This window comes from Cenococcum geophilum, assembly GCF_001692895.1.
Source record: "Cenococcum geophilum 1.58 unplaced genomic scaffold K441scaffold_64, whole genome shotgun sequence".
Classification (NCBI taxonomy): Eukaryota; Fungi; Ascomycota; class Dothideomycetes; order Gloniales; family Gloniaceae; genus Cenococcum; species Cenococcum geophilum.
In genome coordinates this window covers 812,652-839,575 of record NW_027137622.1, presented here as the reverse complement: position 1 = coordinate 839,575, position 26,924 = coordinate 812,652, and the positions used below count along the sequence as shown (strand labels likewise).

The 26,924-nt window shown below is 45.2% G+C and overlaps 7 protein-coding genes across 7 annotated transcripts; 5 read left to right on the top strand and 2 right to left on the bottom strand.

The window, feature by feature from the left end:
- Window positions 1-738, top strand: K441DRAFT_668668 (uncharacterized protein). Its single transcript, XM_067650033.1, has 2 exons — window positions 1-35; window positions 89-738. Exon 2 carries the CDS (start codon window positions 316-318, stop codon window positions 613-615), a length of 300 nt encoding a protein of 99 aa, XP_067498306.1. The 5' UTR covers window positions 1-35; window positions 89-315; the 3' UTR covers window positions 616-738.
- A 186-nt stretch (window positions 739-924) lies between these two features.
- On the bottom strand, window positions 925-1,327 carry K441DRAFT_304359 (uncharacterized protein). Its single transcript, XM_067641061.1, has one exon. The coding sequence runs from the start codon at window positions 1,261-1,263 to the stop codon at window positions 988-990; it is 276 nt and encodes a 91-aa protein (XP_067498305.1). The 5' UTR covers window positions 1,264-1,327; the 3' UTR covers window positions 925-987.
- Window positions 1,328-1,373: 46 nt separating this feature from the next.
- On the top strand, window positions 1,374-3,346 carry K441DRAFT_668666 (mitochondrial distribution and morphology protein 12). Its single transcript, XM_067650032.1, has one exon. It carries the CDS (start codon window positions 1,684-1,686, stop codon window positions 2,980-2,982), a length of 1,299 nt encoding a protein of 432 aa, XP_067498304.1. The 5' UTR covers window positions 1,374-1,683; the 3' UTR covers window positions 2,983-3,346.
- Window positions 3,347-13,825: 10,479 nt separating this feature from the next.
- Window positions 13,826-17,312, top strand: K441DRAFT_700337 (Het-C-domain-containing protein). The gene is made up of 5 exons (XM_067653243.1): window positions 13,826-14,213; window positions 14,277-14,401; window positions 14,455-14,750; window positions 14,803-16,510; window positions 16,560-17,312. Exons 1-5 carry the CDS (start codon window positions 13,950-13,952, stop codon window positions 17,125-17,127), a joined length of 2,961 nt encoding a protein of 986 aa, XP_067498303.1. The 5' UTR covers window positions 13,826-13,949; the 3' UTR covers window positions 17,128-17,312.
- Window positions 17,313-18,811: 1,499 nt separating this feature from the next.
- On the top strand, window positions 18,812-19,213 carry K441DRAFT_668661 (uncharacterized protein). Its single transcript, XM_067650031.1, has one exon. It carries the CDS (start codon window positions 18,954-18,956, stop codon window positions 19,134-19,136), a length of 183 nt encoding a protein of 60 aa, XP_067498302.1. The 5' UTR covers window positions 18,812-18,953; the 3' UTR covers window positions 19,137-19,213.
- Window positions 19,214-19,529: 316 nt separating this feature from the next.
- Window positions 19,530-20,370, bottom strand: K441DRAFT_646181 (uncharacterized protein; the record flags this gene model as incomplete). Its single annotated transcript, XM_067646812.1, has 3 exons — window positions 19,530-19,827; window positions 19,882-20,193; window positions 20,251-20,370. 3 exons carry the CDS (start codon window positions 20,368-20,370, stop codon window positions 19,801-19,803), a joined length of 459 nt encoding a protein of 152 aa, XP_067498301.1. The 3' UTR covers window positions 19,530-19,800.
- Window positions 20,371-20,561: 191 nt separating this feature from the next.
- Window positions 20,562-25,898, top strand: K441DRAFT_668659 (uncharacterized protein). The gene has a single exon (XM_067650030.1). It carries the CDS (start codon window positions 20,765-20,767, stop codon window positions 25,847-25,849), a length of 5,085 nt encoding a protein of 1,694 aa, XP_067498300.1. The 5' UTR covers window positions 20,562-20,764; the 3' UTR covers window positions 25,850-25,898.
- Window positions 25,899-26,924: the final 1,026 nt, after the last annotated feature.

Sequence of the window (26,924 nt, the reverse complement as noted above, 5' to 3'; positions counted from 1 at the left end):
TTTTCCACATGCGGCTATAATTTTTTTTTACCAACGTAATCTTCCCCGTGCTGCCAAGGCCAGGAAATCAGATTGTGACGATGTGCAGGAATCAATCGAATTAAAAAACACGAGATCCGAGACAGCTGTCATAACTTTGTTCTTGGACTGGGCGTGCCTGTGTTGAGAGAGACGTGCCACTTTCCCAGGTTGTACAAAGCCGTTGAGAAAAAGCAAATGAAGCGCGTTTAATCCGCCTAACCATTGACCAGTGAAAAGACGGGAGGTGCTGCGCCGGCTCTCGCCAATCGCGCCGGCTCACCCGCCGAGATTTGAATGGCTGCTGACAGCTGTCGCAAGCTTCAACAAGCATGGCTCTTGGCGGGCAGTGGTTGCGTCAATATTGCTCGCGATATTGCCCGTATTCTAGCCAACATTGCAGTGCCATCACTGGACCACGGAGTCAAGGAAGTGCATACGAGGTATATGAGAGGGGGAAAAGGTGGTGCCCAAGGGCGGGCTGTGATAGGCGTGGCGTGGATAGATACGTTGACATTTGTGCAGCATGGCGGCACAGTCCAAACGTCGAGTCTACCTGGTAAAGAAGTATTGAGCGATAGCATGTACATGCCTTAGCACATGCTTTATTCCCCGATCGTTGTGGCACAGAGATTGCAATTATACATTCGCCGTTATGATATAACCGCCAAACCGTCAGGCTGCGGCACGCACGTCCCGCTGGTAAAACGCATGGCAGGGGGGTTTCAGGTAAAGCTCCGGGAACCGCAATACATGGCAGGCGGCAGGGCAGGATCTTCATATAGCAATTTATTAGGCCGATAGTGGGCCTGCTATAGACGTACTGTTATGGGCGACCAAGGACGGCCATGGACGGCCATGGACGGCCATGGGGTGACCACGGACAACTATGGTCTGATAGCGAAACGTCATTCCTTAACTTTTCGCGTCTTCGAACCATCAATCAGCGGCAGATGCAAAGATCGTCGATCACTCCACATCACCCATTCCGACCAACGACTTGCCCGTCTGGGGCTTCCCGTGCTCGGCTAGCCCATCTGCTGCTCGCGTCTGGAGCATGCCGCTCGCATGCCGTTCGCATGCCGCTCGCATGTCGCTCGCATGTCGCTCGCATGTCACTACGGCCACATTTTGCGATGAGCAATCATTAGTTCTCTCATGCGTCAGACATCGACTGCCATGGAGGCTTAGCCGCGCAGCTGCACTTAATCGCTTGCTTGCCGCCATCCAGGGGCTCCTTGCCATCACGCAATCGCCTGTGACAGAGACTAGCTTTTAGAGACTGGCAGTGATTATCGCCTTGCCGATACGTTGAACCTAGCCAGGTACTTGCTGCTGGATGAGTTGAGCCTGATATCATATTGCGGCTCTCAGCCCATCCTTCGGCCGTCCTGTCCGCTGCACGCACCCAGCACCGGGACGAGGAGACCCTCGCCGCGAGCTCTCGTGCATTAGGAAGGATCTGGTTCCCTGCTGGCTATGTGTGATGCAGTTTCTCAGACTGCATTATCACTTGGGCGGCTAGGTGGGGGTTTTCGTATTAAGCAAGTCAAGGTTTTTTGCTTTTCACCACTACTACAGTTCTTCTAGCCTTCGCTAGTTTGGGGTTGGCCTCGGCTCACGCCAAAAACGGGCGCTGCTCAACCTCACACGTCCATCGTCATCATGTCCATCGATATCAATTGGCACACTCTCACTGGCGGGCCTGATGGTGTCGCTCGTGCAGAAGCGATTCGAGCATTTATCCATGATCGGTTCCAGCAGGTCACTCTGCCAAGATTCATCCGCTCTGTGAAGGTGCATTCGTTCGATTTCGGCAGCGTTCCCCCGGAGATTGAGCTAAAGGATATATGTGACCCACTCCCAGACTTCTACGAGGAAGATGAAGACTACAGGAGCGATTGTGAGGATGAAACACACGATGCTGCCGGCGAGGTTGGGATCCCTCCTCATAGCACCCCAAAATCCCTCAAAGAGCGTCGACAGAGGTACCATGAGACTAGGGCTTCAAATGAGTCGAGCTCTCCGCCTCATCCACGCCCACCCCCATACGTTGATACGAGAGTGCCAGGTTTGCGTTCAACTTTAGCCCCTGGTGAGCAGCTTGGAAGTCCCTTATCGTCCAGAGCCGCTACGCCAGGCATTCCTGGTGGGACGTCTAATATGAACTATTTCCACCTACCTCTTGGAGCTGGCATCTCAGGTGCTGCCACTCCACTTGCTGCTGTAGCTGGGGCACAGTTTCAAAGTTGGCCTGATCATAGCCATTTTGCTGCTCATTTGCGATCACTTGACATACCTCGTCATAATGCTACCTCTACCAGCTCTCTCACACCGCCACCTTCAACCGCTGATCCGGGGTCTCGTCCTCCGTCTCAACACCAACACGAAGATCCTCGACGGAGTTCGAAAACCGACATGGACGAGTCCGCGCTGCAAAAAGAGAGCGACAGGACCCCGTCTCCATCGCCTCCTCCCCGCATGCGTGAGAAGAGCGTTGAAGACATCCAAGTCGTATCTCACGTGAAGTATTTAGGGGATATCAAGATGTCGCTTACTGCCGAGATTCTACTCGATTATCCTATGCCTAGCTTCGTTGGCATTCCTCTTAAGCTCAATATCACAGGGCTCACTTTTGATGGGGTTGCTATCCTAGCTTATATAAAGAAGCGGGCGCACTTCTGCTTTCTGTCCCCAGAAGACGCAGACGCCCTAATTGGTGGAGAGTTCAATCTGGACTCTCCCCCAACAGCATCTCGAGCTCCTGGACAACAAGGTATTCGCCGTCCTAGAGTTGGCGGCCTTCTCGAACAAATCAAAGTCGAGAGCGAGATTGGACAAAAAGAAAACGGAAAGCAAGTTCTTAAAAATGTTGGCAAGGTTGAAAAATTCGTCCTTGAGCAAGTCAGGCGGATCTTCGAAGACGAGTTTGTTTATCCAAGTTTCTGGACATTCCTCGTATGATATCCAACCCTCCCTACCCAAGTCACCAAACCGATCTTTTCAAATGCATTCGGACGAAGTTTCATGCAACATCCTAGGCGGTCGAAGTTTGGGCGACACGAAAACGGCAAGAAAATATGTCAGCTGCAGCCCTGAAAGAAGCGAGGCGCGACGGGAGCAAGCAGGAGAGGTGTACTTGTAATGCCAGCATGGGATAGAGATGGGATGGGGCTGGCTCGGTCAGACGACTCACAGGTGCCACCCAGTTCTTCGCCAGTTGTTGTGCAACGGCGCTGATGCGGGCAGGCATTTCACTGTCTTGGCATTCTCGCGAAGTTGCACAGATGCGTTGAGAAATCACGTTACGGTACATGGAGGCGTAGTACAGCAGGAGTTGCCTTCGAAGCAGCCTTTCACGAATGTACCATGCTTATTTTGAGGAAGTGCAAAAAGTGGTGAGCGTTTGACCAACGGAAGTAGCTATCCCTTAACCCGTCAAGGTCTTTAGTGTAAGTGGTCTGTGCGGAACATTGTTCTCAACGAAGTCAGGCTTCGTATTTCTGAGAACGGCGGCCTGGTTCAACCAGTTTGATTGGTGGGCTCTTATCGATACCGTAAGGACCAATTTCGACGGGTTAGGGATAACCGCAACCGTTTCCACTTAGAGGGGTGTAACAAGTGTTCAACCTCCAGCCTTGCCGTCTCCGAGTCACCCCACATCAGATACCGTAGAACGTCTGCGTTCGATTGCCGCCCCTCCCCTTAGTTATTGGATCCCTTGCTAATCATCTCGGCATCCCAGGCTTTGCCGATCTAGGTGTCTTTCTTCTAGCTTCAGAGATCATGATTGGCCGCCTTTGAAACACACTTCCTTGCTTCTCAACGGTTGGCACTTTATCCCAAGGCGATGTGGATTTTCGGGCTTCATCTTCCGATCGGCAGATCAGTGATGTAATGAGGGGTGAATGCGCCCATGTAACGCCGCAATCCTTTAGATGACACGCGTTGTAATTTTGAGGCTTTGCTGGCATTGTATTCACGCACAAAAGTAAGTGAAAGAAAGGGAAGGTGTGGAAACTTGAATGACTCGATTCTAATCACCAAAACCAGCCAAAGAGACGTAGACGAGCTGAGCACGGGGACAGCTCGCCACACCTAAGGCCTAGTTGAATCAACAAAATATGGCCCTTGCAGCAAAGCCTTGGGAAGCGTCTGCATGATTACTAGTCAGACTCATACTAAAAGGCCTTCTCACGAAAACGGTTATAAATAAGCAGAATAAGACGTCACCAAGGCCCCCAGCGTAACTCTCATTCGTCCAAGACACATGCAATAAAGGGGTGCCTTCTACTAATGCGGATCGCAAAGTAAAGTTGAAGTACAGTTGTTGTGATTTGGGATCTAGGGGCCAGGTATTTGCGTCGAAGCCGAATCGCGTATTCACGTGCTTTGTGGTGGGAGAATTAGCTCCAGGGTCCGAGCTGTGGGCTGTCAGCTGTTGTTTGATGTCAGGCCTGCTGCTCAGACGTTGTTTGATACAGTCCCCCGTCAAAGGTGTCCGTGCTTCCCACACCAAATTTTTTTACCGTCCCCACCTACCTTTTATCCCTACTTTTCAACCGTGCCACGTTGTGCGTTAGCTCTAATTAGCGGGAATTGACTCGTTACGAAAGAGGAGTAGTTGTAGAATTTACTAGAGCAAGAGTTACAGCCCCCTAAATTGCGACTGAGTTTAGCCTGCCAGAATCGGCCGTGCAAGAAACTTTGTCTAAAGCACCTCAACGCTCAGGGCAAATCTGCTCCTTGAATTGGACGTCCCCCCAAACGTACGATCCGAGACGAACGTAAGATTTTAAGTATAGTTCGTATAAAGCCCAGGATCACATATAGGGAGCTTAGCTTTAAGCTAGGCCTTCCCGTAAGAGCACGTTATATCGAATATTACGTAAATACTATATAAGAAAATAACTAGCTAAGAAGCACCCCTTACTTATAAAAGATTCGGTATAGGCTGGATTAAGGTGGACTAATATTATATGGAGTGACGAGTGTTCGGTTAAGAGAAGTTTTAATAGACGACGATCCTACGTCTTTTATATACTGCTACAAAAATAGGATAAAGATAAGATCGATACTTATAAAAAGGATAAGGGCAATACGGTTATAGTATAGGTAAGCTTTTCTAGAGTTCTTAGGAGGTCCGATTTAGTGGTTATAGAAAGGGATAATATAACGGGCTCCCCCCCCCCCCCAAAAAGGTATATCAGTTGACACGGTCAGATAGATGAAGGTGTCAATCGGTAGTCCGTGCACCGATTGTAAGGTAAGATTGAGGACTCTGTCTATTCAAACTATGAAGGAAAAAGACTATATATACATGAGGTAGTACCCCCCACAGGGGTCCCTAGAGAATCGGTGAAACTAGATTGAAACCAGGTCGAGACAAATCTAAAGCTGATGTCTGACAGTACCCGTCACGGTCAATATACCCCCCCAGCTTTGAGCTGTCCTGCAGGTCAAAGCTATATTATAAGTCTTGGCATAGTGTTAAGTTAAATTTACCTTTATTAATTTAGATCCTCTCCTTAATATTAACTAGGTTTAATTAATAAATAAATATCTTATGCTTCTGCCTTAGCAGAGCTTTAGTTAGTCCGTCTGCTACCATTGCTATAGTAGGCGTCCAATTAATCTTAATTCGATTGTCACGTACCTCTTAACGTAACNAGTNGTGGTNTATNTNNANNTNTNNGAGCTTNGTAGATAGCTCTNGTCCGTCTTTTATAAGCAGTTAAATCGTCTATAGATTATTGTAGTTAATTATCTGCCTATTATCTAAGGTTAATCCAATTTCTTTAAAGAAGCAACTCTACTAGATTAATTCCGTGCCTATATATAATAGAGCTATAAGCTCTGCCTTAGTGCTTAACTTTATTACTAATGTCTGCTTAGTAGAGCGCTAGTTAATTAGTCCCCTAAATAGGGTAAATAGATATCCTTCCGTACTACGTCTACTTATTAAGTCGTCTCTAAACGCTGCGTCACTTGCTCCCGTGAAGACTTAACTTTCTATACTATGTCCTAAGTATTTAATCGCGAGAGTCCTTATCTAATAGAGGTAGGTGATTGCTTGACGAGCTGCGGCGTTGTGGAGGGGTAAGGGATTTTGTAGAAATTCTGACAGCTTGCTTAAAGCTTAAGCTGTATTAGGTTTTGTAATATAGGTCGCGTAGAGGAGTAATCTAATTATCCTCTAGTAGATATAGGTGTCTTAATTTAAAGCTTCCTCTAGGTTTAGTAGGAGCCTATTAGTACTTATAGGTGTACTAACTAAGCGCGTATTAGTTAAATAAAAGTTATTAGCAATCTTCTTAATATAGGAGTCTTAATAGAGCTATAGCTTCCTCTAACTTTTATCTCTTAAGACTTAAATTTTTAGGAACTAGGACAGTTTACCTAGGTCCTTTATTTTATATTTTTTTATAAGCGCAGTTTTAAAGCTTAGAAGCTCTAACTGGTTCCCCTTAGTGCTTATAGCACAGATATCGTCTATATAGAAGAACACGATTAGCTAATCGTTATAGTAGAGACATAGCTCTTCGCTAATAGGCTTTAACCCTAATTTGGTTAGTTCCTAACTTAAGTCGTTATACTAGAGACATGGCGATTATTAAAGTCCGTAGAGAGCTCTGCGTAATAGTAAATATTTGCCCTTAATAGTAAATCTATCTGGACACTTAATATAGACTATTTCGTTAATTAAGCTGTTTATAAACGCGTTAATAGTATTGCCCTACTAAACGTCTAAATTAAATGCTGTAATGACTACTATAAGAGCCCTAAAGACCTTAGCTGCTAGAGTTGCTGTATAGGTGTCCTTATATATTAACTCTTATAGATCGCCTTTTATATAGAGTCGTGCCTTAAACTTTATTAGATATCTATTAGTGTCCATTTTATAGGTAAATCTCTAGGTAGTAGGTATTGTTTTAACTAATAGAGTTTTATCTATAACCTTAAATATTCTATAACCCTTTAGGTTAGTATACTCTTTTATAGTAATAGTAAAGAAATCTTCCCTATACTAGTGTCTTATAAGCTCCTTCTAGTTCTTAGGCGGAGGTAGTAGCTTATTATAATGGATTTTCCTATAATATTTTAGGCCTATATAGAAGGCTACCTAAAGCGCTTTAAAGCTATTTACCTCCTTAAGGTAAGTTAAATGAGCTATATATTGTTTAGGTAGCCTCCTTAATTATTTACCTTTTATAATATTGTCTTCCTTAATAGCTGCGCCGTCTTTATCCTTTAAGTTATCCTCTATAGGTATGTATTCGTAATATAGTTGTTAATAAGTGGAGGGAGCTAAGGAGCTTAAGGATTCTTTAGTAGGAATTAACTAAGGTTTTAGCGTCTTGTTTGGGGTAGGAAGGGTAGATAGGAAATTGTCCTTTAAGGTTTATAAGCTTGCTATATTATTATCTTAATCGGTTACTTAGTCTTAATTTCTACTAAAATCTACCTATTAATTTCTACTGTTTTCTACTTAAATTTTATCTAAAGTCTCGTCGTCCTTATTTAATGTTTTATTAAGCTCTTCCTAAAGCGTCCTATTAATATGCGATATATTAATTACCTCTAAAATTTAATTAGCGCGTTTTTGGAGCAGATTTGCGAGATTTAGCTAACTGTTATTATAGAGTAACTGCTTATTAAATGTTACGTCTCTTATTTAAATTACCTTTTTTTCGCTAGGTATATAGACCCTAAAGATATTTATTAATTAGTACCTAATTAGGTATCTAATATAAGCTCTTAGCTTAAGCTTTTAAGTATATAGGAGGTTATATTTAAGCGGGTAAGCTCTATAGCCGTATATACGTAGATAAGCTATATTTAGCTTTAATAGTAAGAGCCCTAGTGCTAACTAAAGCTTCTTAAAAGGTGTTATCTAGTTAAGCTAGGTGTTTAGTGTCTAATTAATTAAATACGCTATAGCTCTAACAATCTCTAGCTAGAGCTCTTCTAGTAATTAAGCTTTAATTTATATATAACAAGACTTAATAATAATTACCCCCCTAGAATGTTTAGTAGAACTATTTTAAGACTTTATATATGGAGCCAATTACTCCACCGTAATTCCTTCTTAGTTTATCCAACTATAAAAGTCGCCACTAAGGGAGGTCTCGCTATCGACTTGGATGACTACAATCTTCTAATTATATTGACGCTTTACCCTGTTTAAATATCGTATAATTACTTACGTTAATAACGACTTTTAGGCAAAGGTCTCCACCTCGTTTATTTATAGAAATTCGTTATAGAAATGTATTGTCTATTTATGACTATTATATGCCACAATCTCCTAGAATAAGTCGATATGCACTTAGTAAAAGGGCCTCGTTACCTTATTGGTAGGTGCTCTTCTTAATATAATTTTATAAGCCTTGCTAATAGTATAGGATTTATATTTAATTGTCGCTAGTCCTTAAAGCTTCGCACTACCTACCTCCTAAGGTAGATGCTTAATTGCGTTGGGTCCTGCATGACTTAGTCTTTTATACTAGAGCCTTCCTGCTACTTCTTGATTAGGAAGGGGGTCTTGTAATTAGATTGCAAATAAGGCTTTTGGCTCATTATATTTAAGTATATTTTGGTTATAATATCGCCTATAATAGGCGAATGTTTTATAATCGTCTTTATAATATAGTAGGTTTTTTTTATTGTCCTACTATATATTCTTATTGTTAAACCTATCTAAATAGGCTAAATTTATATAGAACGCTAGTATATATACTATATTAGCTAGTAGGATCCTCTTAGGGCCTGCTAGCGTCTAGATCGTGACTGCTGCTATCCCTATACCCTTAATTAGATCTAGGCCTGTTCCGGCGTATATAAAGTTATTGCTTAGTTAGAGCTTGTCGACGAATCTTAATTGATTATTAATGATATATATTATAGTTCTGTTGTTAAGAATAACGCTATCGCGTAGCTTGTAGTTAGAACCTGTGTTATAGGCGCCTACTTAGTATATGGCGAAGATACTATGGTTATCTTCCTTTTGACTTCCGTCTAGGTTCCGTACGGCTTCCTTTTATAGAGCTTCTTTGCCTAAAGCCTCCTTCCTTATCTTCTTAATCTTTAACTTAGTCTAATTTAATACGCTTATAATCCTTTCCTTAACTTTTATAGTTATAGCTTTATTAAATTTCTAATCCTTTAATTAAACTAATTCGTTAATATAAGGATAATCCGGAAACTAGTGAACATCTCTACAGTAACACGTTAGGGTATCTTTCTTCTTTAATGTCTTAGATAGTGTAGTAGGGACCTTATCCTTAGGAGCCTTGTCCTTAGAAGCCTTATCTTTATAAGATCCGTTAATTAACTCGCCCTAAAAGCCCACTATATTAGCGCTAAGTTAATCCCTTCTCTTTTAGGCAGTCTCTATTTGTTAATAGTTCCGATATATTTTAACTAGTTAATCTATAGATATTATCTAGTTACTAGCCTAGTTATATTTGTTAAATTTAACCCTCTACGTTAAAGCCTAGTTTGGTAATGCTGGCTTTATAGCTAGTAGAAAGTCTCTAATTACTTAGTTGCCGTTTATATCTAGCAATTTAATCTTTTTATAGTTGTTATATATCTTCTCCTACTGCTATAGCTAGGCCTTAAAGTTCTAGTTCTTTGGGCCCTTTTTAACCTTAGTATATTAAGTAGATAGGTACAGCTTATATATTATATTAGTAGGGGCAACCCTCTCCTTAAGAGCTACTAGGGTGTTGTATACCGAGTTAATACCCAGTATATAGGTGTTAAGGTTCTTAGCTACTATACTAGTAATATAGCTTTATAGGGAGGTTAAAGCTATCTTTTACTTCTTATATTCTTTCTTTACTATCTTATACCTCTTATGGAGAATTTAAAGCTCGTCCTTCTTGTCCTTAAAGAGAGCTATATATGAGGTCGTTCCTATCTTTATATCTTAAGGCCTAGGAAAGACTAGTTTAAGTAAATGGGGCAACTAATTCTGTTTAGTTAAGGGGTTAACGTATTTCTATACGTCTTCTGTTCGAGCTTAAAGCCTAATAAGGTTAATCTATTCGTCCTAATTAGCTTAGTTCGATAATATTACCGTTGTGGTAATAGCTTAAGTAGCTTAAGAAGTTATATTAAAAGGTGCTTGTAAGGATAAATAAAGTATTTAATAAGGGATAAGGTTAATTAAATTAATAGGTGTAATATAGCAAGTCACCTAGGCTTATAACTATTAATTAGTAGTCCGTGCACTAATTATAAGGTAAGATTAAGGACTCTATCTATTTAAACTATAAAGGAAAAAGACTATATATATATGAGGTAGTACCCCCTATAGGGGTCCTTAGAGAATTAATGAAACTAGATTAAAACTAGGTCAAGACAAATCTAAAGCTAATATCTAACAGTACCTATTACGGTCAATAGAAGGTTTCGCTAATGTCCTAAAAAAGACATAGTTAGATAGATAAGGAGCGAGAGTTTTTATTAGTGTCTTAAAAGGACTATAAAAGAAGCTGGTTCTCCTCTAGAGAAGAACTAGGGATTGGTTTCTAAATAAAAGAGGTTAGAAATCAATTATCCTTTTGAATACGCAACGTGCGTCCTACATTTGAACCACCTATAACTCTTATTTGATACAGTCGATTAGATAATTATACGTTCCAGTTAGAAGCCTTACTAGCCTCCTATAGATAAGGAGTCGCCTAAGGGGTAGTACTCTACTTAATATTACGTTTAAGTTTTAGAGGACTAGATACCTCGAATCTACTAGCTTAATTTCTAATTTATGTAGATAACGCTCTAATATATAAATCGAAGCTTATAGCTAAGTAGTATAAAGAGAATGTTATAGATATAATTAATTAGCTATTAAGTACGCCTAGGTATAACTTAAAGAAAGGCTCTATCCTATGCGCTGTTAAGGCGTCTAATAAATGTGGCCTATGCATAAATACTAAAACATTAATAAATATCTCTAGTATAGGATCTATATAGCTTCCTACCTCAATTATATTACTACAATAGGTCGCAAACGTACTTCTAATGATATAGATCTTGTGCAACCTAATTAATATATTGTTCTAAAGAATAAGCGGGCTAAAATCCTACCGCCAGAGCCCTGGCCACTGCCTAAATTCGACCCCTTACCTATTAATCCTTATACTAATAGAGCTCCAAATCTACTACCCTATATAGATCTGACCGATCCTCTTACCTTATTTAAGCTTATATAGACGGACGACTTATTTAAAGAGCTAGTAGCTTATATAAACAAGTATATAAGGCTTCATCCCTACTAAGAATATAAGGATAAAAGTAGGAAAGTTTGGAGACCTTGTAAATAAAAGCTAACTACTGCAAAGGAGCTTCTTATATACTTGGCAGTAACAATTTATATAGGGTTATTACCAGAATTAGACATTAAAGAATATTGGACGAAAACCTATAGAAGAGGAGTTAATCATTTTGCTGTTAGGGAACATATTAGTAAGGACTATTGGCAGTAGATTGATTTAAAGCTTTATATATCGCTACCCAAGCGCCCTAATAATAAGACAAAGGAGTCCCCTTTCTATAAGATTGCGACACTTAGTAACACCTTACGCAACCGCTTCCGGCAATATTGGAAGCCTAGAACTCACCTCGCTGTTAACAAGACGATTGCTCGGTTTACTAGCCAAGCTTTTAAAACTATTAATATTCCAACTAAACCTATACCAGAAGGCTTCAAGATATAGGTTATAGCCAATCAGGGCTATATTCTAGACTGGCTCTAGCATACAAAGGGCGACAAGAAGGGCCCTATTAATTTAGACAAATATTAGGCAAAGGAAAAGGGATTTTCGAAGACGCAGGCAGTAGTGTTAGATCTTCTCCTATAGGAGCTTAACGGTAAACGATATTTTAATAAGTATAAATATATCGTCTGGCTAGATAACCTTTTTATAAGTATTAAGCTACTTAACTAGCTTTATAAGGAAGGAATTAGGGCTATAGGAATAGTACGAACAACTAAGACAAGATGTGAGGTAGTAGAGGAATAGGAGAATAACTCTAGTACACCTGCCAAGTAGTTAAAAAAGGAGGGTTCTAAATAGATTAATTGGTTACTCGCAGACCTTAAGCTAGTGTATTTGGGCCAAATTAAATAGGGTAAATTATATGGAAGGCTTTTAAAAGACGGTTCTGTTATAGAGTTTGCTTAGAAAGACGCTAATATGGTACTTTTTATAAGTATAGTTAATTCAGGTAAGTTTGCCTCCTAAAAATAAGGTTCTGCGAGCTCTAACGTTATATATTGCTAGGTAGAGTTAAGGTTTAACAAACTTAACGACGCCCAGCTATAACTACATCTGGCGCCCGCTAGATCCGGAAGATCTTTAGCGACTAGGCTATAAAGGAGCTCTTAATACTATAGTTTATTAATATATATAACCACTTTATAGGCGGCGTTAACTAAGCCAACTAATTAAGGTCTTATTATAACACGCAAAGGACGCATTTAAAGGCCTAGAAACCTCTCTACTACTTCCTCCTTAATATAACTGTTGCTAATTGCTATAAACTCTCTACTAAATCTATCCCTGGCTGCTGGCCAAAGCACAGCGCCTATAAAGCTTTCTGCGAGGACCTCGTTAAGGCCTTATTTAACTACGGTAAACGTCTTACCAACCCCCCCGGTCGCGTTGCTATAATGGAGGAAAAGGATATACATAAGGCACCCGCAGAGGAGCACGGGTAAGGTCCTGTTTAACTGTTTCCTAAGAAGCCTAGCTGCGCAGCCTGTATAACTACAGGCAGAGGAGCTATAAAGGAAGGATTCAAAGGAAGCCTCTTATAGAGCTTTCGGTGAACACTACACAGAAAGCTCGCGATAGTAAGGAGTGTGTAAGATGACGTTGTCCTCCAAGAATACGATTCGGGTGTGCTCTATGCAATATACCGCTTTGCAAAGAAGGACCTTGCTGGCAGGAACACCTTACCTTAATTTAATTACGATAGAGACAATAATATAACAAATTTAAGATTTATTATAATAATTTGGAGCCTCACTAATTGATTAAACCTACGACCTCATTTTGCCAAGACTCTATTTGATTTAATGCCTTTGGTTGGCTCGTCTATTTGGACGCCTTTATCAACAGCGCATGGGATAAACGATTTCTAGAGATCACATATACGCGCGGCTCTAAAGAGGAGGAAATTAAGAAACTATCTAAGGCCCTAGTAATTTACAGCATCCTATCACCTCCGGTGGTTAGTGCGGTCACGTCTGCACGGCCTTTTTGAGGGAAAGGATTGGTATTTTTGCCGTTTAAGGGAAATTTAATAAAACACGCTAACCACCAGGCGGACCAGTGGCTGTACTAAAACGAGATAGCTCCTGCCTTTTTAAGTCTTTAATTAATAGTATAGAAGAGAGATATAACGCTATAATTAAGGCTAAGGGGGCACACTAGATTTTAAACACTAAAAAATTATCGCGATTACTAGATTATGTATCTGTAAGTGGCTTCAGATATTTTTGAAGCTCTAGAATCAATTGCGTTACTTTTGCATAGTATTTCGGCAGGGGGTGTCATTTTTGGTGTGGCCACTTTTGACGAGGTACTGTAACTCTGATGCCATTTTGACAAGCAAATTCAAGCAAAGACAAGCTCTACCACGCTCTCCATCACTGCTTAACTGCGCATCAAGGCAGGTGACACTAGCAGATCCTGCGACGTTGGCTTTCGTCATTTGTACTCTTGGCTTCTTGGCTTTTTGCACTATTGAAGCTAAACCCGTGCCCCTCCATCAGCCCCTCCATCTGCTTGAACCTGAGAATACCAACAACGTTCTCTTACACCTACAGCGATAACACTCCGTATCTTATACACTTACTCAGCCTAACCTTTATTTCTACAAGGCAGACTTGAGCATACCTGTTGGCTTGCACTAAAATGCCGTCCTTTCGGCCCCCCACATCACTTCTCCTCCCATGCCTCATCCTTCTCATCTTCTGGGCTCGTCCTAGCCACGCCTTTGGCGCAGGCAATATTGCAGGGACAGCTAGAATCGAAGGTATGAATTGGCGTCACGGAGACATCGAGGACACGCTCCTTACTCTTCTTATGTCTCGCGCCACCAACAAGAAATTCAGCAAGATGGATGTCAAACGCGTCTACTTTGGGAATTGGCTGCGCGATTACTCGCAGGCAGTTGATGTGAGTTTAGTTATATATAAATAATGCGCGTATGGCCGGGGAGCTGACGCTAGCTTAACGCAGGTCGGAACAGTTAAGATGGTTAGCGCTGAGGCCATTCGAATCCTTCTCTGGATTCTGGGCTTCTTGAGCTTTGGATATGGTACCAAGGAATTTGAGGTCACCAGAGATAGGCTTGGATGCTATCGGTAGGGCTCATATTCCTCATTACAAGAACTTCGCTTACGCTTTATGAACGCAGCCCGGAAGAGCACATCGACAATCCCAAGGACTACGCGGATAACATTGACGCACGTCAGTATGATCGCCGCCTTCGAGGCCCTGTCGATGAGAGACGTGAACTTAGCATCGATAATCGTACTGGCTTAAAGAACTACATTGCTTCAGAGGACTTGGGTATTACAACCTCTGCGGGGCTTGTTCGTGACCTGTTCAGACGATGCATCCACCTTGGTAGAAGCTACAACCGGAATCAGAATAAGGCAGACTTATACGAAGCTCTGAGATTACTCGGGACTGGGTGTCATTGCTTGGAAGGTAACTTTGATTTGCAAATAGCTTTTGGGATCGTTGGCTAAGTTACCGCAAGATTACTCCGCGCATTCCAATTACGTCGAGCTTGCATTGATCGAAATGGGCGAGCGCAACGTATTTCCCCATGNCGGTCGCAATACTCAGGTCCATGTCCAAGGGGCTCGCGGGCCCATCTACCCCATTATAACCGGTACATTTGGAGGCGTGGACTTCCTTCACTCCGTCATGGGCGAATTCTCGGACAAGGCCACTCAATCTGAATTGCAAGAGCTTGAAGGGACAATGACGGCCAACGATAACCGCGAGAATACAAGCATTATCAAGGACCTCCTGAACCAGCTTCCCGATGGACTCTTTGGTGACAAAGACCAGGCTACCAAAGCTGATGAGCTCCAAGCTAATGCCCAAGCTGCGCAAATGCAGAATATGCACATCAGTCCCAAGGAACCTGAAGCTTTCACACAACAAATGCAGGAGGTTGTCAAGCAAATATTTCCTATCATGGAATGGCATGACGAGATTATGCAATCAATCACCGAATTTATCGAGAGGATTCCCATCCTTCCTGAGTTAATCGAGCAACTCCAAGACCAAGTCAACATTTTCGTTTTCTCGCTTCTGGCACCTTTCGTTCTTCCCATAATCCGTCAGGTCAAGACTGAGTTAACAACCGGTTCTTCCGAGGTCATCGCCAGCTCTCGTGAAAAGCAATTAATCGTCTTCCGTAATGACAATTCTAGCGACCCCACGCATTCAATGCTTTCCAAAGACCACTTCAGTAACGTTCTCAACGAGCCAGCGGGCAAAGTTGCCTCTCAAGTTCTCAAATGGGTCGTTCCTCAGATCGTTGAATGCTGGGACAACGAACGCGCCGATCCAGAGCGAACCATCCAGCGGATCGTCACTGGCGTCTTCCATCACCCTGCTCTCCGCGACTTTGGCGAAGATGGCGCAAGAGAGAGCCGCCACCTTATGTTCAGCGTTGTCGAGAAGTGGTGGCGCGAGATGAGTGAACGTGAACGCGGTGACCTTAGAGACAATCTTAGCCGTAATGGGGTGGAGCAAGGCCGTAACCATAAAGAAGGAGTCCATGACACTGGCCACGGCTGCGGCAAACCGCTGGGCATGGCGAACGATTTTGGTGGCTCCAGCGCTGCTGGCGGTGTTCTGGGCGGCGGTGCCCTAGGCGGCGTTCTGGGAGGAGTCTCGCAAGCACTCGCTAGCGGTCAATCATCCGGTGGATATGGCAGCAGGCAACAGCAACAACAACCCTTCCATGAGGTTGGCAGCCTCGCCAGCGAAGCGGTCGGTGGCGGTGCTCTAGGTGGTATTCTTGGTGGCCTCGTTGGTGGCGTGGGTGCTGACCTTTTGGGTAATGCGTTCGGCGAGCAGGAGGCCGAAACGAAGCTCTACAAAGGCGAAGGATACAACAGGGACGGTTCTCATACTACTACTTACACCGAGACGGGACACCGCCCTGGTGCCTATGGGGCGGAAGAGAAGTACGGACAGGCGGAATATAAGCAAACGTCCCATCCTGGCGGTGGCAGAAGCGAGGAGTACTCGCGCTATGAGCAATATGGGCAGAGCGGGAGTACTGGCTATGGATACCAGCAGAAAGTCCAGACTAGCAGCCATAGCAGCGGCACCGGGTACGAGCGGACTGAGGAGCGACGCTATGAGAAGCCTGGTGGCCAGTGGGAGAGTGAAGAGCGCAGAGAAGGCTTTAATCGCCAGGGCGAGTACTACTCTGAGGAAAAGAAGTGAGTTCCTTTCACACACTGAAAGTGTTTCTAGCTAATCAATTCGCAGACATCACGGGAGTAAGTACGGCGAAGAGGACTCTGAAGACGACGAGGAGAAGCGCCGCAAGAAAGAGCGCAAGGCGCGCGAAAAAGAAGAGAAGAAGCACCACAAGAAGCATCATGGCGAGTATGAGGAAGACTCGGATGAGGAAAAGGAGTATGGGCGCCGCTCTGGAGAGCACANGCATGATTCGGGAAAAAAAGAGCATCACTCCGGTGGCGGATACCAGCAGAGCTATGGCGAAGAGCAGCGCTATGGGGCCAGCCGGGGAACATCTGCTTATGGTGAGCAGTCGTACGGCGAAGATTCGTATGGACAACAACAGCAGTCCTATGGTAGCGGGTACGAGCAGCAACGGCCTGGTGGTGGGTATGGTGAGGAACGCGAATCCTACGGTGGGGGAGGCGGGTATGGCGAGAGCAGAGGCTATGGAGGCCGTCGCGAGGAAGAAGAGATGCCGGGTGGGTTTGGAGGTGACGATGAGTATGGGGAGAGGAGAGGGGGCGGCTATGGGGGCGGCTATGGAGGTGGTGGTGAGTATGGGGAGAGGAGAGAGTATGGTGGTGGGTATTAAATGACCCTTTTGGTAGCTACCTATCACTTTGCATGGACGGATGGCGGAAATAGGGCTTTTGGCGGGGTTAGAAGATAGGAAGGTTGGTGATGTGGTGCAGCAAGACATATCCTCGTTCGAAAGATGAATTCATTACGCTATGGAATTTGAGTAGCATCCTATAGAATTAAAACTCTCACGGCTGGTTCCAATTGTCCTATCAAGGTCCTGCACAATCCTTCGGCTTCTAGAGGAAGGCCTTTTTAGGAATCCTGCGTGCATTGCAGAGAGGTAAATCTAGACTGCTGTAAGAGATGGTCTCTGACTATGAATTCCTGGGAAGGTATTACAAAATAAGAGCACGTGCTCCCCATTAGTGGTTTAAAGCTTCAACTTCACTGCTCCATCGCTTAGGGTTTTATCCTATTGCAACATCCTCTCAAAGCTCGTGTATGAAGCTTATCAGAAAGACATCAAGAAACAGCAAGCAGTAGTTCCCACGGGAGATAAAAACGGCCCGATAAACTACTGTTATGCGGCATTTCGTCGATCGCAACATTAACGCTTCACTTAAAACGGTTGTAACGGCCGCTAAGGCCGCGGATGCAAGATTCGTTAACTTCATACCGTCTACATCACAATCAACATGGACTATCTAGGTATATTAGAAATGCAGCTGCGGCTGGATACGTCTGTAGGTATGGCCGATACAACGAGTATTGCGCTTTGTTTATTTCCTTGGTTCCATCTCATCATTTGTTGAGTCTTGGACAGAGTCATTTTCAACATTACTAGCTTTTGCACGGGGTCTCCAGAAATTTTGGCCTTGTTTCCCTCGTCAGTGCATTTTACGCATTAGGCTTTTTGCGCTGTAGCTATGTGGTCGTTCATACAGTTCCGCAAATTCCGGCAACATGTAGAGCACCAGGCCTGGAACGCTAGACGGGGAAAAGCTGAGGCTACAACAAGAGATGGAATAATAGAGGATAGTGCGAATTCCTTGGCCGATCGCCTTCTGCCTCATTCACGATACCTCAATCAAAGCAGCCGGACTCTCTCGATCCAGTGGACTTGGAGAAGGGCGACAACTCGAGAGTTACTCTGCCTGACAGCGCCGCGCAAGGAACGAGAGGGCTGTCTACAAAAAGAAGGGAGAACACAGGAAAAGAGGAAGACCAGGAAGGGCAGGATGAACTTAGAGCCCACGAATCGTCCCCCAGCGACAATCATCTCAGCAGAGCTGGCACGCTGTGACGCGCAGGTCCAGAGTATCGAGGGAATGCGCAAAGTCCGCTCTAGCCGAGATTCTGTTCCGTAGTCTTATATTCCATCACTGAGAAGTCTTGATAACGTTTACAGTGTCTACATCTCAACGCTCAGTCTTTATATGGTTTTCATCATGACCTCAGGGCCTGCTCCCAACATCGGCGCCCAACTCACCTTCCGCTTCCCCGCTGGCTTCTTCGGCTCAACACCGCTCACCTGCGCTGGTGGTTCGATCTCCGATCTCTGAAATTCTATGGGGCGTGTTTTCACTTTCCTAGTCTTTACCAACGCGGCATTCACAGGATCAGTTCTCGGACCCGTAATGGGTGGTTTCATCGCACAAAGCAATGCTATAAGCTGGCGCCGGACCGAATGGACGACGCTGATAATGTCTGGGCTAGTACTTGGACTGGTTGTGTTATTCAACCGGAGACATACCCGCCCATTCTGCTGAAATGGAAGGCCGGACATCTGCGCGCCGTTACTGGAGATAAGCGGTACGTTGGTGATGTCGAAATCCGTGGTGATAGCTTCATATTGTACTCTTTACCTTCTTGGATGGGTACAACTATATTTTTGGCATGATACACGGAACGTCGCAGGGGATCACTGGTCTTCTATTTTTGGGGATCGTGGTGGGGTTGTTTGGAGCTTCTGCGCTAGTACCGCTGATATATAAGTGGGCGAAGCGTGATTTGAAGAAGGTACAGGAGGAGGGAGGGGATAGATTGCCTCCTGGTTTAGGCTGTGGTTTTCGATGCTAGGTGGTGCATTTGCTATTCCTATCAGTTCTGGATGGGTTGGACGAGCTATGTAAGTAGTCTTATTGTTCAGTTTCTTATTTCTTCGAGGCTTTCTCCAGCAGTAGTGCTGATGAATAATGTGGTAACGTCCGACCAGTATCTGGTCCCCAATACTCGCCTCCGTCCTGTTCGGCTTTGGTATACTGTGTATTCATTTCCCCGTATCACATTGGATTTTTAATCGTTCATTCTTACATACTCCCAACATTTACTCACCGTTGATACCTGCCAGTACATAATTAATTCATACGAATCATACTCAGCTAGCGCACTTGCGTCTGTAACCCTAATCCGTTACATGAGCGTGCATTGGACGCTCACAATTCTAGGAGCGATAAGTTTACTATTAGTACCGGTGCCCTATTTGTTCTATAAATATGGGCCATGGATTAGGAGTAAAAGTATGCTGTTAGTAGGTAGCCGAGGTAGAAAACCGAATGATAATAGGTGGTCGAATGAATATTTCGAAAGTTAGACGATATCTGTTGATGTTGTGGCTCTGATTTCGTCTATCTTTGGGATCCTCGCTTTATAAATGCATGTGCTCGAATTATCTCAAGAGCTGCCATGCCATTTAAAATTTCGCAATCAGTATATACAGTATTTCTCGTGGTTGCCGCTCCCCTCAAACATCGCCCTCGTCCCTCCGAGCCTATTCAAAGTTAGTACTCACCACCTGCTCTAGCTGCATTGGAAAGAGACTTACCGGAACAGCCAGGGGGCCTCCCAACTCCTTCTCCAACCCATCCGGATACGTCTTCGGTACACTGATCTTGTCTGGATAATACACCCTAGTAACGGCCATTAATCCAAGCACGGAGGCTACAAAAGTCCCCATCAGCACAGCACCCCAGCCTGGCTTGAAATGCGTGTATTCTTCGGGCGAGAAGATGCCGAGGATATCGTTGTCTTCGTGAACAGGTTCGCCGTAGTTGCGTCGCTCTTGCTTGTCCCACCAATCGCCGTAGGGGTCGCGGAATTGGCGCTTTTGCGGTGGGGGCTGGACGTAGCCGCCGTTCTAGAAGAACTCGATTAGATAGATTAAGTCAAAGAGTAGGCATATAGGGAGTCTGACCATGTTCGGGTCTTCGACATCGGCCTGGGTGAGGGTACGAATTTGAGTGAGGGTGGTCCGCGATGAAGGGATCAGAGCCCGGGTGAGCGGTCGAGCCGCTGCAATACGCCTGGAGAGCATCTGTAGCGAAGTGACAAATAGTCAGTAGGCGTATACGTGTTCAATTGACAGGATCACTCACCTTGCGTCGTTACCAGGCAGCGTGGGTATCAACACAGTGAATGAAGCGAATGAGGCGGCGGAAGTGCCCAGGCGCTAGCGACATGCCCTTCTTTCGGCAAGAGCGCGGAGACTTCGAACACGGATCACCCTAAAAAGACTCTCCAAGGTTGCGGCAGACAGAAACAACCATAACTTTTGCCACAAGCGGCTGAGCTAATGTTCGAGCTCATTTTAGGCAACTTCAGACATCCCTCTATCAATCGGCATCCCATTTGGTATTTTTCATGAAGGATTCGCGATCGGAGAGGTGGTCTGAAGCAATCAAGCTCACTACCTCCACTCCCTGTTGGCGATGAGCGCGAATGTTCCGATTGTCAAACACGACAACACCGACGCCCAACATCTCGACGCTCCCAACGGCCACGCTGACCATCACACCGACGTGGCTGAAGTCAACGGCAACTTCAGCTTACATGCAAATGGTACATCCGAGACTATTGAAGAAGAGACAAAAATTGCCGGCGATGGTGGCGGTGCAGAGCGGCTCAATAAGAAGCGTAAACTAGACGACCTCACCAGACAGCGATCCACATCGCGCGTCACATCGCCGCCTTGGAAGAAGGTTGCTGTTGATGGGCCCACGTCTGTCATCGTCGACGGGAAGAGGAAGTCGATGAGGACAAACAACATTCCAGCAGAACTGACGCCTGAACCTGATAGGCGAAAAACGCGTCGTGCGGCAGATAAGGCAACACAGAGCAACGGCATTGCGAAGAACGGTCTCAAGCACAATGGGACTCGAGCCGTTTCGTCTCCTGCACTGGCGCACAAATCGAAAGCTCCCTCTTCTCTACGAAAGACACCCTCTACGACCTCACTCAAGTCCACCCCCCAGCAACATTCCTACCGTAAACGAAATCCCTCAGATGTCCTGTCATCTTCACCTACAGCAACAAACAAAGAATTACAAAATGGTAGTGGGGTTCGTTCAAGGTCCCGGGTTGAACGGCCGTCGACACCTGATAATACAGGCAGAAAGCGGAGGTCAACACGGGCCAGTGAAGCAATACATAATTCGCCGGAATTCGTGACACCAAACGGCCAAAAGGATGACTCTCAAAATGGGATCCCTCCATCTGGTCGGGCTCCCCGAGTTAAACTTATCCTGCGCCGTCCAGAATTACCCGTCCGACACCCCAAACATATTCCCCCCTCAAAAAAATTCGAATCCTTCGAAGAGTGGTTAAAACATGATGATCCTTTAACTGGGGAGGAGGGCCAGAAAATCACACTAAAGGCGGCACGAAAAGAGGCCGAGGTTCGCCGGAGAATATTCGAAGCCGCCCAGCCTGGGGGGGTACTAAGTCAAGACCGCTCCGGGATTTTCTTACCTGAACCGGACGAAGAACTGCCCCCGATGTATGGGCATTACGCGCATGTCGTAGCGCATGCCCTTAATTTCCGTAAACTGCTCAAAGCAGAGCATGAGAACCACAAAAGGCTAGCGAAGCGCATGGCTTACGAGGCCCTAGAGAAGTGGAAAGAAAAATATAAGCGGAAAACTAAGGAGGAATTAGAACAGGAGGAGAAGGACTATGCAATACTACGATACAAGCAACTAGTCAGAGATGTGCAACAGCAATGGAATCTCGTCAAAGGCGAGGTCGACAAGGCTAGACTTGCTAAGTGGGAAGAAGAGCAGGATCGTCTTGGGAAAAAGGCTATGGATACCATGTTGGATCACTCACATCTAATACTTGGTCGAGGAAGGATAGAGACTTCCTCTTCATTTGTTAGCGAGGACGACGACGACGATGATGATGAAGAGACCGGAGATGATCAAAGTGGTAACTCGGATACGAACAGCGATGACGAAAATCTTTCATCAGATGAATCTGACAGCGAGGAGGACACTGCCAATGACGAAGATGCGAACCTCACTCAAGAACAGCTGCTTGCAAAGTACGGCCAACTTCCTGACATCTCCGACTCAGACGAAGATGCAGATGTGTCGGAAGACGAAGACGAAGGTGAAGCTTCTGACATGGCCACGGCTTACCATGATTCTGAAGACGATGATAGGGAGAATCAACTCTCTATACTGGAACGGGACGTAGATCAGGATATTCTGGATTACGATGAAGACGATGCTTCAGAAATGGATCTTGTTGTAGATCATACCCCTGAACCAAAGAAAGTTGAAGGCCAAAACAAGAGTGATGCCCCAAATTCCCCTAGCCCAGCTAGATTACAGGATGCTCACCAAGACAAACTCGTGAACGGGATACATTCTAAAGACAGCACGCCTAAAAGTAGTCATGTAGTTGACCTTATCGATCCCGCAACTGTCGAGCTTGAGGAGGTTGATGCAATGCTCCTGGATTCAGATGAATCAGAGCGCAATTCGGGTTCAGATTCTAGCAGCGAGGAATGGCCCAGTAGCGAAGATAATTCTGGTGAAGGCTCCAGTCCAGGAGCAGAGGGTGAAAGTGACGAGGATGCGTATGACACATGGGGACTTCTTTCTAAAGCAGAGATTAGGAGATTGAAAGCCGCTGCCAATAATGATCCGTCAACAGATACCGAAGAAGCCCAAACCCCCAGCGTCGTAATTAAAGATGGAGAAGAGTCAAAACTGGACCAGCGCCGGACTTCTTCAGAACAGACGATAGATGGCCATGAACTTATCGATCCTGAAGTTGATACTCGTCCCACGAAACTCCCTAATGGCATTTCTTATCAAATTGATGAGAGCGAAATTGCTTCAACTCCTTCCAAGCTCAATGGGGAAGAAGGAAAACAAGGAATTGAGTCAGTCAAGGATAAGCAAGCACAAATCAGCCGGTCCCGCGAAACTTCAACCCCTAGAACTGAAATACCATCTTTGCTGCGAGGGAAGCTCCGAGAATACCAGCATGATGGTTTGGACTGGCTTGCCAACCTTTACGAAGGAGAAACCAATGGCATCTTAGCTGATGAGATGGGACTTGGGAAGACAATTCAGACCATTGCACTTCTTGCTCACCTTGCCGTACATCAGGGCGTGTGGGGCCCGCATCTCGTTGTTGTTCCTACCAGTGTGATGCTGAATTGGGAAATGGAATTCAAGAAGTGGTGCCCTGGATTCAAGATCTTGACGTACTATGGAGATATCGTTGAGCGACAAAGAAAGCGCAAGGGGTGGCTTAATGACGATCTCTATAACGTTTGCATTACATCCTACCAACTTATCCTCCAAGATGCATCCGCATTTAAACGACGTGCCTGGCATTATCTCATTCTTGACGAAGCCCACAACATTAAAAACTTCAAGACTCAAAGATGGCAGACCCTACTGAATTTCAGAACTCAGCGACGTCTCCTTCTCACCGGAACACCTCTACAGAACAATATTGATGAGCTGTGGTCATTACTATACTTTTTAATGCCAGCTGGATTCGCTGGAGAGGGGCGCATTGCAGGCTTAGAAGACTTCAGTATGGCTTTGAAGAAGCCAACAAATCAAATCCTTGAACAAGGCAAGCAAGTGCTAGATGCCGAGGGACAGAAGATTGTCAAGAAGCTCCACGAGGTTTTACGGCCGTACTTACTCCGAAGAATGAAAGCGGATGTGGAGAAGCAGATGCCTGGGAAATATGAGCACGTGGTCTATTGCCGACTATCAAAAAGACAGAGACAGCTCTACGATGGCTTTATGGGACGTGCAGATACGAAGCAAACATTAGCATCCGGCAACTACATGTCAATCATTAACTGCTTGATGTCTCTTCGCAAAGTCTGCAACCACCCAGACCTCTTCGAGACCAGGCAGATTGTAACTTCGTTTGCAATGCATAAATCTGTTGTTGCGGATTTTGAGATCAAAGACCTCCTGGTTCGCAGGCGATTCCTTGAAGGCATTCAGAACAAAACGGTCAATCTGGATTTCCTAAACTTATTACCAGTACGAAGAGAAAATACATCGATGCTTCATGCCAATCGTACTCGACAAATACGGGCATTACGTCCACTCGAAGACCTCATTGAGCAGCATACTCGTCGGATCAATGCAGATCCTAAATTGGACGGTTCCTCCATTAATTCTGTGCTTTCATACATGGCAGAAAAGGAGAACATCTCAATCCTTGATCACCTTAAGAATTGCCTCCGTTTGACCCGCCAACGAACGGAGTTTGTGCCCGCCTACGGCAAAGGCTTGATTAAGCGCCTCAATCTCAATCTCCAGGATAAGTTGGGGACCCGCGTACCGAAGAGAAACGTTGACGCAGCGAACTGGTATCTCAACACATCAACACTACTTCTCGATATTGTCCCAACGTTAGAGGAACGTTCTCTTTCGTTAGAACCTATTATTCAAAAATTCGGCTGTGTGACACCTGCAGTTGTCGCTAATGACATGGGTCCTCTCGTGCTATCGGAGCCAGGCGTCGAACTAATACGCCGATCTCCAGTACCGATGAAAAAAGATCCTTTCCACGAAGCCCGCATCCGCCTCTCTATTGCCTTCCCAGATAAACGACTTTTGCAGTATGACTGCGGCAAACTCCAACGCCTCGCCATCCTTCTCCGTGACCTCCAAGCTGGCGGCCACCGCGCCCTCATCTTTACCCAAATGACCAAAGTTCTCGACATCCTCGAACAGTTTCTCAATATCCATGGCCACCGCTACCTACGTCTCGACGGCGCTACCAAGGTCGAGCAGCGACAGATCCTCACCGACCGCTTCAACACCGATAACCGTATTCTCTGCTTCATCCTCTCCTCCCGCTCTGGCGGCCTCGGAATCAACCTCACAGGTGCTGACACTGTCATCTTCTACGACCTCGACTGGAACCCTGCGATGGACAAGCAATGCCAAGACCGCTGTCACCGTATCGGCCAAACCCGCGATGTGCACATCTATAAGTTCGTCTCAGAATACACCATCGAAGCCAACATCCTCCGCAAATCAAATCAGAAGCGCCTCCTCGATGACGTCATTATCCAGGAGGGCGATTTTACGACCGACTACTTCAACAAAGTTAGCTGGCGCGATGCCTTCGACGACGAGACGCCCGCCGACGAGGCCAGCGTGGCTATGGACCGTGTGCTGGGCGACGCCACAGGACTGGGCGATGTGCTCCAGTCCGTTGAAGACATGGAGGATGCGACGGCCGCCAAGGTCGCGCAGAAGGAGATCGTCGAGGAAGTCCATGTTGACGATGCGGACTTCAATGAGGCTAGCACTAGCGCGACCCCGAAGGCCATCGATGGGTTACGGTCTCGTGGACGATCGGAAACGGGTACTGAGGAAGAAAGGAGGCATGTCGATGAGTACATGGTTGAGATTCTCATGGATGAATGGAAGAACGTGCCTATAAAGCTGCCTGGGGAGCGGAGCAAGAAGCATAATAGAAAAGGACAGGATGTGCATCGTGTGAGGAGGCGGAGGGGTTGAGTTTGTATTACAGTTGGCGGAATTAGTAATAGTCAAGGCGATAAGAAGCGATGAAGCTGATTAAAAACAACAGTTCGTGGGATATGCAGTCGTGCAGCTTTTTGATTGAGTTGGCCAATGTACACTATTAGACTTTGGGGCTTCTTCGTGCCGCTGTGTGAGAGGTACATAGCTCGGCTATTTGGATACAATCAAGCTTGCCACGTCGCTTTGGAAGTGATGGAGGTTGCCGACTTCGCATTTGGTATTCTTAGGGCATGGGGGGCGTTTGATGTATGACTAGGGCTAGGAGTGGTGTGGTTTGGTGTCGGGTTTGGCGCCTAGGTTTTGGGTTAGGGGGAACCAGGCATCGGGATGAAAGTATGCAGAATAAAATATATCTTTGTGATTATTTGAATTCCATCAGCTCAGCTTAGTGGTTTGTCCTTATCAATTTCTCTCATTCGTCAACTCTCCATGGGTTAAGTCTTCCTGAGCTTTATTGAGCGATAGTTTACTTCTACTGAGTTGCTGTTTGTATCTAGGTCAATTGCGGTAAGATGAGAGAAGATCCGCAGATGCTTTTGAATTTGAATTTGAATTTCGTGTGAGAATGCCCTTCAGGAGAGTACATCAAAGATTGACGTGCTTAACCGGTTGCTGTAGTTTAGCTTTTATGACGAAGACGCGCACGGTTCGTTAGAGTAAGACACTAGGGTGGACCCGCAGATCTATTGCTATTCGCATTGCTATCTGCAGGCAGGAAATACAGGAGCTGAGGGTGCCTTCATATCACAGGTTTACAAACTAGTTTTGGACTAGCGTGTGAAGATCCAGCCTCATTTTTTTCGACTCTCTCTTGCTGGCTGAAGAAAGCGTAGATATTGATGCCTAGACCTTGATGTGAGTACACTCTAACCATTTCCTGGTTATTTCCTTACGAGAAAGACTTGGTATTTCTCACAGCCTCTTTTTTTCCAATCGCATGTGGCCAGTGACAGCAAGCTGCTGCACATCCACTTCCTCTTCCAGCATCATCTAGTCAGCATCAAGCGCGCCAGGCGCACCACGCAAGTTTCAGAAACCCTGCGGGTAA